We start from the raw sequence: 12,989 nt of genomic DNA on the forward strand, positions 1-12,989 counted from the left end.
GGAAGGAGAAGGGCTGCTGTTGGACAGGGGGAGCAGTGAGGGGGTGCTGCTGGACAGGGGAGACATAAAACGAAGGGAGAAGGGCTGCTGCTGGACAGGGGGAGTAGGGAAGGGGTGCTGCTGGACACGGGGGGAGGTAAAAGAAAGGGAGAAGGGCTACTGCTGGACAGGGGGAACAGGCAAGGGGTGGTGGTGGACAGCCGAGGAAAGAGAGAGACAGAAAGAAAGAAAGACAAACAGACAGAAAGCGGCCAAGGAGAGAGAGAGAAAGAAAGACAGATACACACATCTATTCTAGCATCCGTTAATGTAATGAGCTTAAAGACTAGTATGAATAATAAAACAGCATAATTGATTGAATTTGTGTCCATATTCCAAACAATGTTTGGCCCAGGGTGCCTCCCTCCGTTCCAATTTCAGACATGATTAATGTTCAGACTTACGTATTTTAAATTTTCATGTAGTATTGCCTACATATCACTTCATACAACATCGAATAACATAGACAATGTGGTCACTGCCACAATTTGTGTAATATTTTTGATGGTAAGTTCTTTTGTCCACAGGATTTACAACTGAGTCCAACACAAGAGTAAGATGACAAATATGACAGGATTCACAGCTAGAGTGACTCCCTGAGTGGCGCATATGATTCTTGAACTATAGATTCTTATTGTATTTTATAGCACTCCTGCACACATCCTTCTATTGGGATGGGAGGGGGGAGGGAAGGGAGGGTTGGATTATGGAAAGCTTAAAGATACATTGATATTTTCAGTATGTATTAAGAAATAAGGCATATAATGATTTAATATATTGTTTATTGTTTGATTATACATGACAGTTGTTTTTAAATGCATTTATTAATAAAGGAAAAAAATAGAGGGACCCGCTGAATAGGCAAAACTTGTCTTTTCTTCAGGTTTAACAGATAGTGTAATATGCAATTTCTGCTGATAAAAATGGGGAGAGGGAGGTGGCTGTAATATTCTGAAAACCTCTGATGATTCAGAATTGAATTTTTAAAAAAAACGTTTGACAGTCTTCTTGGGCATCCCCATGCGATTTTGGCTGCAACAACCATTCACGATGGTATGGTTTGCTTTAACCCGCTTATAAGAAGTTCTGAGATCATTCTTTGGATATCCCCTCTTAATATCAGTTCCTACATCTTATATATTAAGGGCTTCTTTTACTAAGCTGCGATAGCGTTTTTAGCGCACGCAGAATTTTAGCGCGCTAAACCCACGCTACGCGGCTAGAACTAATGCCAGCTCAATGCTGGCGTTAGCGTCTAGCGCGCACTAAAACCACTATTGCAGCTTAAAAGTGAAAGGAGCCCTAAGTGGATACAATTAAACTGCCTACTGGGTTATTTTGAGTCTTTTTAGTAGACATCGTTGTAAAGGTTGGGGGAAATATAACAATAAATTTTCTCTTACATTACTCATTATTTGTGAACTGCTCCAGGAGGTAATTAAACCAGGAAAAAAAAAATCATATCACATTTACACTTCAAATTCAATTTATACCCCACTCATCCCTAAGCAGCTAAGGGGCCCTTTTACTAAGCTGTGTTAGGTGCTAACATGCGCCTAATGCATCTTAAAATTTCAAAGGTCAAATGAGTAGGTTTTTCTTTTTTTAGAGGGTATGTTGCGATGCAGTGGGTTTTCCTGCACTAACCCCCTCTTTTATCAAGCCGTTCTGCCGAGCAACATGAGCTAAATGCCGAGCCACCCATTCTATTCCTTTGGGCGTCTCGGCATTTAGCTCAAGCTGCTCGATAAAAGGGGGAGGGGTAAATAACGTATTTTATATTAACATAGTGCAGAATACCACATGAACCATTATCGAACACCAAGTGTGTGGCGGTGAGTACTCTCATCGCTATGGTTACCAGCCGTCTGCATTTACCTGGACTGTCCAGGCATCCAGATGCCTTTTCAAAATCCTGTACTTTGTTCGGAGGGCATCTCCGCATGCAACGCGGTGACATCACAGACGTCATCACATCATATCTGCGCATACGCAGCTGCCCTTCTGACGAGGCTCCGAGCATGAGAAGAGGAGGGGGGGCTGGGGGGGCTTGGGGACGGGGCCATGGGTCTGGATTTTACAATCATAAAATCTGGTAACCGTACTCATGGTAAATGTTTTTAATTTTTTTTTTTAATGACTGCACAGCTACTGGCAACATTAGCACCTGGCCATTAATACCAAAAATAGAAATTCAGCCCACATAAGTGTGACAAGGCAGTGGCTGCTGCCAGAAGGATGCTGGGCTGTATAAAGAGAGGCGTAGCCAGTAGAAGGAAGAAGGTGTTGATGCCCCTGTACAGGTCATTGGTAAGGCCCCACTTCGAGTATTGTGTTCAATTTTGGAGATTGTATCTGGCGAAAGACGAAAGAAGACTTGAGGCGCTCCAGAGGAAGGCGACAAAAATGATAGGAGGCTTGCGCCAGAAGACGTATGAGGAGAGACTGGAAGCCCTGAATATGTATACCCTAGAGGAAAGGAGAGACAGGGGAGATATGATTCAGACGTTCAAATACTTAAAGGGTATTAACGCAGAACAAAATCTTTTCCAGAGAAAGAAAAATGGTAAAAACCAGAGGACATAATATGAGGTTGAGGGGTGGTAGATTCAGGGGCAATGTTAGGAAATTCTACTTTACGGAGAGGGTGGTGGATGCCTGGAATGCGCTCCCGGGAGAGGTGGTGGAGAGTAAAACTGTGACTGAGTTCAAAGAAGCGTGGGATGAACACAGAAGATTTAGAACCAGAAAATAATATTAAAGATTGAACTAGGCCAGTTACTGGGCAGACTTGCACGGTCTGTGTCTGGCCGTTTGGTGGAGGATGGGCTGGGGAGGGCTTCAATGGCTGGAAGGGTATAGATGGGCTGGAGTAAGTCTTAACAGAGATTTCGGCAGTTGGAACCCAAGCACAGTACCGAGTAAAGCTTTGGATTCTTGCCCAGAAATAGCTAAGAAGAAAAAATTAAAATTGAATCAGGTTGGGCAGACTGGATGGACCATTCGGGTCTTTATCTGCCGTCATCAACTATTACAGGGGTGTCCAATGTCGGTCCTCGAGGGCCGCAATCCAGTCGGGTTTTCAGGATTTCCCCAATGAATATGCATGAGATCTATGTGCATGCACTGCTTTCAATGCATATTCATTGGGGAAATCCTGAAAACCCGACTGGATTGCGGCCCTCGAGGACCGACATTGGACACCATAAGGCCACTGTTTACTGCAGCTGCCTTTTGGAATGACTTTTTGCCACATAAGCCACTAAAACGTACAATGCAGGATAAAGGCTCTAGGTTCACAGTTTGGGAAATAAAACAACTGCTGCCCTTCAGGCTACCCTTAATTCTCCCTTCCTCCTCTCCCAGAAAAAGTATTTCACCTGCCGCAGACAGTTGGAGCCGGAGCGGGAATGCCAGTCCTGCTTTTGCCTCCTCACCTCGACAAGTGAGAAGCCGCGCGCGAGCCAAAACCACAACCCGGCTCGCTCTGCCACGTTCGGCCGCGCGGGTCGGGCGTCGTGACGACATCCCGCTGGCGGGTGAGGAGGAGAGGGTGGGGGGAGGTTGAGGTCACTTCCGGGTGGGCGGGTCCGCTCAGTGACAGTCGGGCGGGGAGGAGGGGTGGGGGGGGGGAAGGATGAGGCTGGCGGCCGGAGGAGGAAGCGCCGAGCGGCCGTGGAGCGGCGCCGGGGACGCAGCCATGGAGAGCCGGGACTGAGCGCCTCGGGACGGCGGCCGGCTGCGATGTTGCGCTGGGTCCGGCAGCAGCTGGTAGGTCCCGTCCCCCCCCACCCCTTCCCCCGGGTCGGTCGGGCCGCGGAAAGGGAGGTTGGGCAAGGGGGTTAGCGCCTGTCAGGGAGGCCGTGGCGCGCGCTGCGGACTCCTCCCCTCCCTTCCCCGGCGTGTTGGTGCGCGTGCCCCCTCTCGCGCAGTGTTCGACGCTCATTCCGTGTATGAGCCAAGACTTAACCGACCTGAGCTCCGGGAGTAAAAGGGGAGAAAGGCCGAGTTGGTCTCAAACCCGCGGCCCGCCAGCTCCTATTTTGAGGCCCTCGGTCTGTTTATCATAATCCCAAAAGTAAAATAAAACAGTTTCTTGATCATATCTCTCTTTAGCTATAAATGACAATATTATTATTAAGACTTAGCCAAAAGGAAAGATTTATAAACTATAAAGAGTTTTAGCTCATGCAAAATTGTCATTTCTTTATTAAGACATTAACTATTTTTTCGAGGCCCTCCAAGTACCTACAGATCTAAAATGTGGCCCTGCAAAGGGTTGGAGTTGGAGACCACTGGCTAAACTGTAACCATGACATCCTGTTTGCCTTTGGGAAGCAGAGCTGAGATTGTGATGTCATAATGCCTCATTCCACCAATAATAGCCAGCCTCATCAATGAGGTCACAATGGCTTGATTGTCCTGTTCTGCCCTCCAACCCAGCCAGCAGATTAACCGTTCCCCTTAACTCAGTGAGCTCAAACTCACGGCCCGCCAGCTCCTATTTTGAGGCCCTCGGTCTGTTTATCATAATCCCAAAAGTCAAATAAATCAGTTTCTTGATCATAAGTCTCTTTAGCTATAAATGACAATATTATTATTAAGACTTAGCCAAAAGGAAAGATTTATAAACTATAAAGAGTTTTTACCTCCTGCAAAATTGTCATTTCGTTAATAAGACATTAAGGGTTCCTTTTACGAAGCCACGTTAGCGGTTTAGGGGAAGGAATAAAAGACGGACCTGACGGACTGCGGATCTAAAACCGCACATCCTTTAAAAATCTGAGGTCCGTGCCACTTGTAGTTAGTCTCTGACAGACCTCGACGACAATTTAGCGCTGACGGATCCGTCTCCGCTTAGGGAAGGAAAAGTTTTAGGATCCGTCAGCGCTAAAATGTCATCGAGGTCTGTCAGAGCCGCGTTCCTCAGATTTTTAAATTTACTGGGGCTGCAGGAAACCGGTTTAAAGGATTCGGCTCTGACAGACCTCGATGACATTTTAGCGCTGACCGATCCTAACACTTTTCCCTCCCTATGCTGAGACAGATCCGTCAGCGCTAAATTGTCTTCGAGGTCTGTCAGAGCCAGAAACTAACTATAAGTGGCACGGACCTCAGATTTTTAAGGACGTGCGGTTTTAGATCTGCGAGGTCCCGTGAGGTCTGCGTTTTACCCCTTCCCGCGGTTTAGCATGCGCTAATTTGCTGGCCGCGCTTGAGCAGACGGTAGCTTTTCGGCTAGCGCAGGGGTTAGCGTGCGCTAAAAAGATGTGTGCGATAAAGCCGCTGACGGAGGCTTCGTAAAAGGAGCCCTAACTATTTTTTCTGAGGCCCTCCAAGTACCTACAAATCCAGAATGTGGCCCTGCAAAGGGTTTGAGTTGGAGACCACTGGTTTGAAGGGTATCTAGGTATTCTGTATGCTCTGCTGAGCAGCCGCTAACAAATTGGATGAAGCAGGAAGCCACCGCTTTTGCTATCAACAGTTGGAAAGTTTCATGCCCTGACTATCCGGTAGCATCCTGGCTTTTTGAAAATAACTTGTTTACCCCCTGAAAATGGATTTATTTTGCAGAAGCAGCAGCAGCAGCACAGTGCCAACTCTGGGGTGGTGCTTTGTCAGGAACTATGGGTTCATTTTCTGGGCTAGATCTCATGCTTTCCAGAGCTGGGGATGTTGGTGCAGAGAGTGCCCACCACACCTGGATGTAGATTCTTAATTGCGAGAACCCAGGAGCCTGATTCTGGGTGCAGTTGTCCCAGATTACCAGGGGGGTGGGAGAGCAAGCCACCCTCTGAAAAAAAATGCTTGAGTACCTGAATAAATTGATGTAAATAAGAGAAGGGGATCCTTGGTTAGTGGTGAAGACTTGTGGTGTCAGAGCTCAGCGGAGAACTGGAAACTTGGAAGAAAGGGGGAAAACTGCTGGGTCCAAAGCACTGTGTTTTAATTGTAATTGTACGTTTTACTGGTGCCAAACAGAAGGAAGAGGCTAAAACTTTATTGCCTTTTTTTGTTGAATGTAGCACAAAAACTTATTTAGGGGTATAAAACTGCAAGTATTACATGATTAGTTAAGTTTTAAATAGAATTTTTACCTTGCTCGTTCTTATAGTCTTTTTACATTTGCAGGACAATTACTTCCCCTTTTTCTTTCTGTCTGGGAACATCCCTTTGATATGAGAAGATGTACAATGTGTACAAAAATATTTTTTTCTGGCTGAATCATAGAGAAATTCCTCTCTAATTATTAGCAATCTAAACATAATGAAATGACTTTTGCCCTACAAAGCCATAATAAAGCACAACTTTGCAATATTTACTAAAAGACAGGAAAATTTGTCCACAAACTAAGCTGTAATCAAAAACCAAATGTGTGCGTTTGAAATGGGCATTAATGTTGCATTCATTTAGCAATAGTTTATACTGTATTTTCTTTCAATATTTGGTTCGCTTTCTGTCCTCTAGCCAGAGTGGGACTAGATGGAGCTTGGGCAGGTTTTTTGACATTCACATGCATATGTGTGCGCACACGTGTGTGACTTTCATTATTCAAGTCATGCAGGAGGGAATTCAATAAATGGCGTAGAAAATTCAGTACCAAAAAAACTTGAACGATAAGCGCCATACTTACATTTTGCTAAAAGCAGGTGTAAATGCTAGCGCCCAACTTGGGCACACTTAGGGCAAACTCTGTAAATCCGTGTGTAATTTTTTTGTAACACTCCTGGCAACACCCCCTTTTCAGATATATGTGGTTTAAATTAGGCACCGTGCTTTATAAAATAGTGTGGAGGAGTGGACTAGAACTCCTGCCTCAGTACCCTGAGATTGTGGGTAGAGAATGACACGGTGAAAAAATTGGTCCCCGTCACCGCCCCGTCCCCGTCTCACCATCCTCTGCACCGCCCCGTCACTGCCATTTCCTTCACCGCCCCGTCACCGCCACTGCCATCCATTCCATTCACCGCCCCGTCACCGCCACTGCCATCACATTCACCGCCCCGTCACCGTCACTGCAGCATGCATAAAAGCCTCAAACTGACACATTTTGATCACTAAATTGAAAATAAAATCATTTTTCCTACCTTTTTGTCTGATGATTTCATGAGTCCCCCTTGGTCCCCCTCTTTCTTTCGTGCCATCGTGCCAATTTCTCCACTTCCACGATTCTTTCCCTACCCTCACCCCCAAGCCAGCAGCCGATTTCACCCTGCTCCTTCCTCGATGTCCTGAACTTCATCGGGCAGCAGCAGCATTCACAATTCACTTCTGTTGCCCGCTTCAGGCCTTCCTCTCTGTCGGGTCCTGTCTTCATGAAAACAGGAAGTAGGCAGGACCCGGCAGAGAACAAGGCCGAAAAAGAAAACCGGCAAACTAAGGAAAGCTGGAGAGCAGTAGCGTACCAAGGGGGGGGGGGGGGGGCGGGAGGGGCGAAAAAGGTAATGGCGCCAGGCCTTGGAGCACCGAGGCAGACCGAACCCCCGAACCTCCTCCCAGCCGAACCCCCGCTGATCCTCCTATCTCCCCCCCCCCAAGTGAACCTTTCCGACTTTCCCAGCGAAAGCAGCAAACCTCCCAACAGTAGCGTCATCAGTGACGCGTCAGAGGGAGGAGAAAGCCGCGAAGGAGGTTTAATTACAGGTGTGGCAGTAGCGATTGGTCCTCTTCTTAGGGGGCGGAGTCAATGCGGCAACGTGCAAGTCGGGTTGAGGAGACAGACCACGCGAAGACAAACATGGCCGCCGGAAAAAAAATGACACCCGGTCACGACCAAAGACTCACGGTGAAGACACGGTAAATAGCGGTTCTTTGAAGGGGGTACATTGGCCTGCGGGGACAAATCTTTTCACCTGCGCCTGCGGGCGGTGAAAACTTTTTTCCCCGTGTCTGCGGCGATTTGAGTATAGAGTCTCTGAAGCCCGCAGCCAAACCACAGGCTCCCCGCGGCTCACTGCGGGGATCTCTCCCCGTGTCATTCTCTAATTGTGGGTTAAATTCCCATGCTGTTCCTTGCGACCCTGGGCAAGTCCTTTAATCCTCCGTTGCCCCAGGTACCGTACTTAGATTGTGAGACTGCTGGGACAGATAGGGAGAGATACTTAGGGCTCCTTTTACGAAGGTGTGCTAGGGCCTTAACGCATGCAGTACAGTGCGTGTTAAATTCCTGAGCGCGCTAGCCGCCTCTGCCTCCTTTTCAGCAGGCGGTAGATTTTCGGCTACCGCACGCTATAGCGCACGGTAATTTTGTGCATGCGCTAAAAACCCTAGCGCACCTTCGTAAAAGGAGCCCTTAGAGTATCTGAATGTAAACCATTTCGAATAGAAGTAGCATATAAGAAATATAAGTAAATAATATCAATACTTGATTGTTGGCACCTAATTATTGAGGTTTCCGATCTCACTAGTCAATTTTTGATGTGCACTCAAAGTTGGGCACAGTATAAAGAATCTTGGGGGTAATAGAATTGCCCCAGTAGTGACTGACTTGTATAAAGACTGTGTGTGAGAGATGGGATACAGTGAGTTATCTATGTAGAGACAGCAAAGTTTCTTCAGAGGCTTTGATTTACCCCAGTAAGACCTAATTCACTAGTCTCCTCCCAAAGACTCAAATTGAGGAAAAAGGTCTTAGGGGTCCTTCTACTAAGCTGCGGTAAACGCCGGTACACCTTTATTGCAATGATGCACCATGGGACGTGCTCAAGCATGATTTCCAGATCTGCACATTATTTATTATTTTTGAATGAAGGGGGTGTGTCAAGCATTTCTATGCTACTCATTAGTGCAGCTACGTTACCACATTCTAACTGATTAGCACAGGATTACCACATGAACTCTTACTACCTACAAAATAAGTGTCTATAAATGCTAACTTGATAACTTCTTTTTAATGACTGCATGCCAGTGGTGACATTAGCACAGAAAATGGAAAGTCGGCCATTTTACTGTTGCAGTAAAAAAGGATTTAGCGTGCAGAGGAAAAACCTGCATTAGGGCACACTAAATTCATTTTTTTTTTACTGCAGCTTAGTAAAAGGACCCCCTTACCCCCTCTTTTACTAAGGTGTGCTAACCGATTAGCACGCGCTAAACGCTAATGCATCATAGACTAACATGCACGCGTTAAAGTTTAGCGCCTTAGTGAATTGTCCCCTAAAACTTTGTAGGTCAATATTCAGGGTACGATTTTATTTTGGTGTATGATGATTCTGAACACCATACTGGCCTGCTAGGTGAACCTTTTCTTTGCACCAGTCAATGCACATAATCCATGTAATGTTTAATGCAGTAAGACAAATTATCTAGTTAGTGATATTATAGAGCAGTGGTCTCAGACTTGCGGCCCGCCAGATACTATTTTGAGGCCCTCGGTATGTTATCATTGTTCTGGAACGTTGCCCACCTCACTGCTGTAACCTCACGCAAGCGATTTCCTGCATCTGTACATGATTGTGAGGTGGAGTGAAGAGGACAATTGCATACAGATGCAGGAAAGCGCCTACAAGAGGTTATAGTACTTCGGCGGAACGAGATCTAGGAGTAATCATCAGTGCAGACATGAAAACTGCCAATCAAGCAGAGAAGGCTTCATCTAAAGCAAGGCAGATGATGGGATGTATCAGTAGAAGCTTTGTCAGCAAGAAGCCTGAAGTCATAATGCCATTGTACAGAATCATGGTGAGACCTCATCTGGAATACTGTGTACAGTTCTGGAGGCCACATTACTGTAAAGATGTGCTTAGAATCGAGTCGGTTCAACAGATGGCCACCAGGAGGATCTCGGGTCTTAAAGGTCTCTCGTACGAGGAGAGACTAAACAAACTACAGCTCTACACTCTAGAAGAACGTAGGGAGAGGGGAGACATGATTGAGACATTTAAATACATCACAGGACGTATCGAGGTGGAAGATGATATCTTCTTTCTCAGGGGACCCTCTGTCACCAGAGGGCATCCGCTCAAACTCAGGGGCGGGAAATTTCATGGCGACATCAGGAAGTACTTCTTCACAGAAAGAGTAGTTGACCGTTGGAATGAGCTTCCAGCGCAGGTGATCGAAGCCAGCAGCGTTCTGGACTTTAAGAATAAATGGGATACCTATGTGGGATCCCTACGAGGGTCAAACTAGACTTAAGAGGATGGGTCAGCAGACTTGATGGGATGATCGAGACCTGCATCGTGTTGGACTTTAAGAATAAATGGGACTTTAAAAATAACTGGGATGCCTATAGGGGATCCCTAAGAGAGTCAATCTGAATAAATAGTCACTAGGTATAGACTTAAGAGGAAGGGACAGTAGGGTGGGCAGACTTGATGGGCTATAGCCCTTTTCTGCCGTCATCTTCTATGTTTCTATGTTTAGCAGTGAGGCGGACAACTTTCCAGAACGTAAGGTAACCATTGGAGGCAGTGCAGCTTGTGCGTGTGTATGTAATCTCGTGAACTCTCGTGAAATTTGGCACTTCTGGCGGTGACTGGTTGATGTAAGATGGCGGTTGTGTCCGGTGCTGGAGGAGGTGAGAGCTGAAGGCGGTTGTGTACGCAACCACGAGACCCTTAAGACACAAGTTGGATATTGATTCTCCCCTCTATAAAAAAGCCTAGAGGACTACACCAAAATCTTGTCTTGCAGTTGATATTTTAGATTAGAATCTAAATCACAATTTTGCATGAGGTAAAATTCTTTATAGTTTATAAATCTTTCCTTAATTGCTTCTGATCATTTCCACTATACACAGCTGAAAGCAGTGCGACATGCAGGAAGTGAAAAACCATCTAAACTTCACTTCCTGCATGTCGCACTACTTTCAGCTGTGTATAGCGGAAATGATCAGAAGCAATTAAGGAAAGATTTATAAACTATAACGAGTTTTAACTCATACAAAGTTGTCATTTCTTTAATAAGACATTAACTATTTTTGTCTGCAGCCCTCCACATGCCTACAAATCCAAAATGTGGCCCTGCAAAGGGTTTGAGTTTGAGACCGCTGTTATAAAGTAACATTTTATTTATTTATTTATTTTAGTATTTCTATACCACTTATAGCCTAAGTGATTTACATTTAGGGACTCAAGCACTTTCCCTATCTGTCCCAGTGGGCTCACACTCTACCTAATGTACCTGGGGCAATGGGGGGATTACGTAAGTGACATGCCCAGGGTCACAAGAAGCAAGCAGCGTGGGATTTCATTCTATGATCGAACCTTTTCTTTCCAGGCCGCCAAATTGAATACATGGCTTGGTAAAATAACGTTAGAAGCTTCTTATTTAGATTTTAGGAAATTGTTAAAATAATAATAATAACAGTTTATATACCGCAGTACCGTTAAGTTCTATGCGGTTTACAAAAGATTAGTGAAGTACAAGTTGAGATAACTTCAGGGATGTGGGAACAATAGAGAGAAAGGGCAGGAACACCGTTGGCGAGGGGAAAGAGAGGAGTGGGTCAACTGTCTAGGTATTTCAGGAATAGGTGAGTTTTGAGGCGTTTATTTAATAAGTTTATATCTTAATGTTTCTCTTTTAACTTATTATGTTTTTATCATTTTATCACTGCATTCCTATCTATACAACTCTATTATATCAGACTCAAAAGTTTTAGACCTCTTTAAACATCAAAAGATAGAACATTAGCTGAAAGGGTCTTCAAATGTTTATATATATATTCAAACCCACAGACCTCGGAAGAACCGTGCTGTATGTCTAGTTTCTTCAAAAGGCATACAGACTAATTACGGCAACCATGGTCGTCATAGGTCTCTATAGCATTTTTTGTTTTTTTATTTACTTTTAATTATTTGACTTAACAAGTACTTATCTTTTATCTACGCGGGTGGGGGTAAGCACTCCGACATAGACTATGTTTCGCCCCGAATGGGCTGTATCAAGGAATCCCCCTGCAATAGTAAAATTGTATTATAATTTATCTTATTTAGAACACTTCTAATAAGTTTACACCAATAAATATCGCAAACATTCAGACATACCTTATATCAAGCGACTCATGCTTCCCGCTATAGATTTTTAATCAGGAAACATGGCCGTGGCGTTCTAGGCTATAAATAGTCACAACGTTCTGTTTAAAAGCGGAGTGACGTATTATCTGGCGTGAGACACACCCCCTGCCTGATTGGCCAACTAAAACTAATCTAAATTAGATTAAAGAGAACCATTCGATTTCAGCATTTAAATGTGTATATAGCTCCTTGTATTTCACCAGGATACTTTGATAGAATCATATGTATTGTTCTTGTGTTGTGAGCCGCTTAGAACCTCCCCGGTATGGCAGCATACAAATACATTATTATTATTATTTTGAAGACTGAGTAAGAAGAAAAGTTTTCTCATATGGCATAATCTTGATGTACATCAGTGCAAAAAAGGAAATAATCTGTTAAACTCAAATTGTGTTATTGTGTCACCTGTCATAATTGCATTTGGCATGAACTGTTGTGCTGTGTTACGTAAGTTTTATTAAAATTCCTGGTGCTTTCACTTTCTCACTGAATGGGTTTTGTGGTGTTTGTTTTGCTGTGTTCAGAATTCTGATTTTTTATAGTCTGACCTGCACATCGCTATGTTATATTATACTGTACAGTGACGTTGAACATTTACTTTAATTGGAAATATGTCCAGTGCTTACCACAACCAGCAGTGTTGTGGTAAAGGGGGGGCAAGAGGGCGGCCCACCCCAGGGGCTATGTTGGTGGGGGTGCCGGCACCCCTCCTCCTCTCCGCCCTCTCTGCCTCTTACCACTCCTCTCCTCCACTCACCACATGCACGCTCCCCTTTTCCATCTCCCTCCCCTTCCCCCATAACTGTAGTTCGCCGCCGCAAGCAACAACTTCAATGTGCTCCTCGCGACTGCATCGGCTGTCCCCCTGAGATCACTTCCGGGTGCCGCACATAGGAAGTGACGTCAAAGGGAGAGCCACCGGAGTCACGA

At 45.1% G+C, this 12,989-nt stretch overlaps 1 protein-coding gene across 6 annotated transcripts in view; it reads left to right on the top strand.

Moving 5' to 3' along the window:
- The first annotated feature begins 3,657 nt into the window (after nt 1–3,657).
- Nucleotides 3,658–12,989, top strand: part of ATP11B (ATPase phospholipid transporting 11B (putative)) — a 136,360-nt gene continuing 127,028 nt past the window's right edge. For 5 of the 6 annotated variants that reach the window (XM_033957955.1, XM_033957954.1, XM_033957956.1 and 2 more), the window contains exon 1: nt 3,659–3,810. In XM_033957955.1, coding sequence (XP_033813846.1) covers nt 3,784–3,810 — 27 coding nt within the window. In that variant the 5' untranslated portion in view covers nt 3,659–3,783. Of the gene's footprint in view, nt 3,811–12,989 lie in introns of all 6 variants that reach the window. The other variant, XM_033957957.1, reaches the window with a different exon arrangement.

Source organism: Geotrypetes seraphini, chromosome 9, assembly GCF_902459505.1.
Source record: "Geotrypetes seraphini chromosome 9, aGeoSer1.1, whole genome shotgun sequence".
Classification (NCBI taxonomy): Eukaryota; Metazoa; Chordata; class Amphibia; order Gymnophiona; family Dermophiidae; genus Geotrypetes; species Geotrypetes seraphini.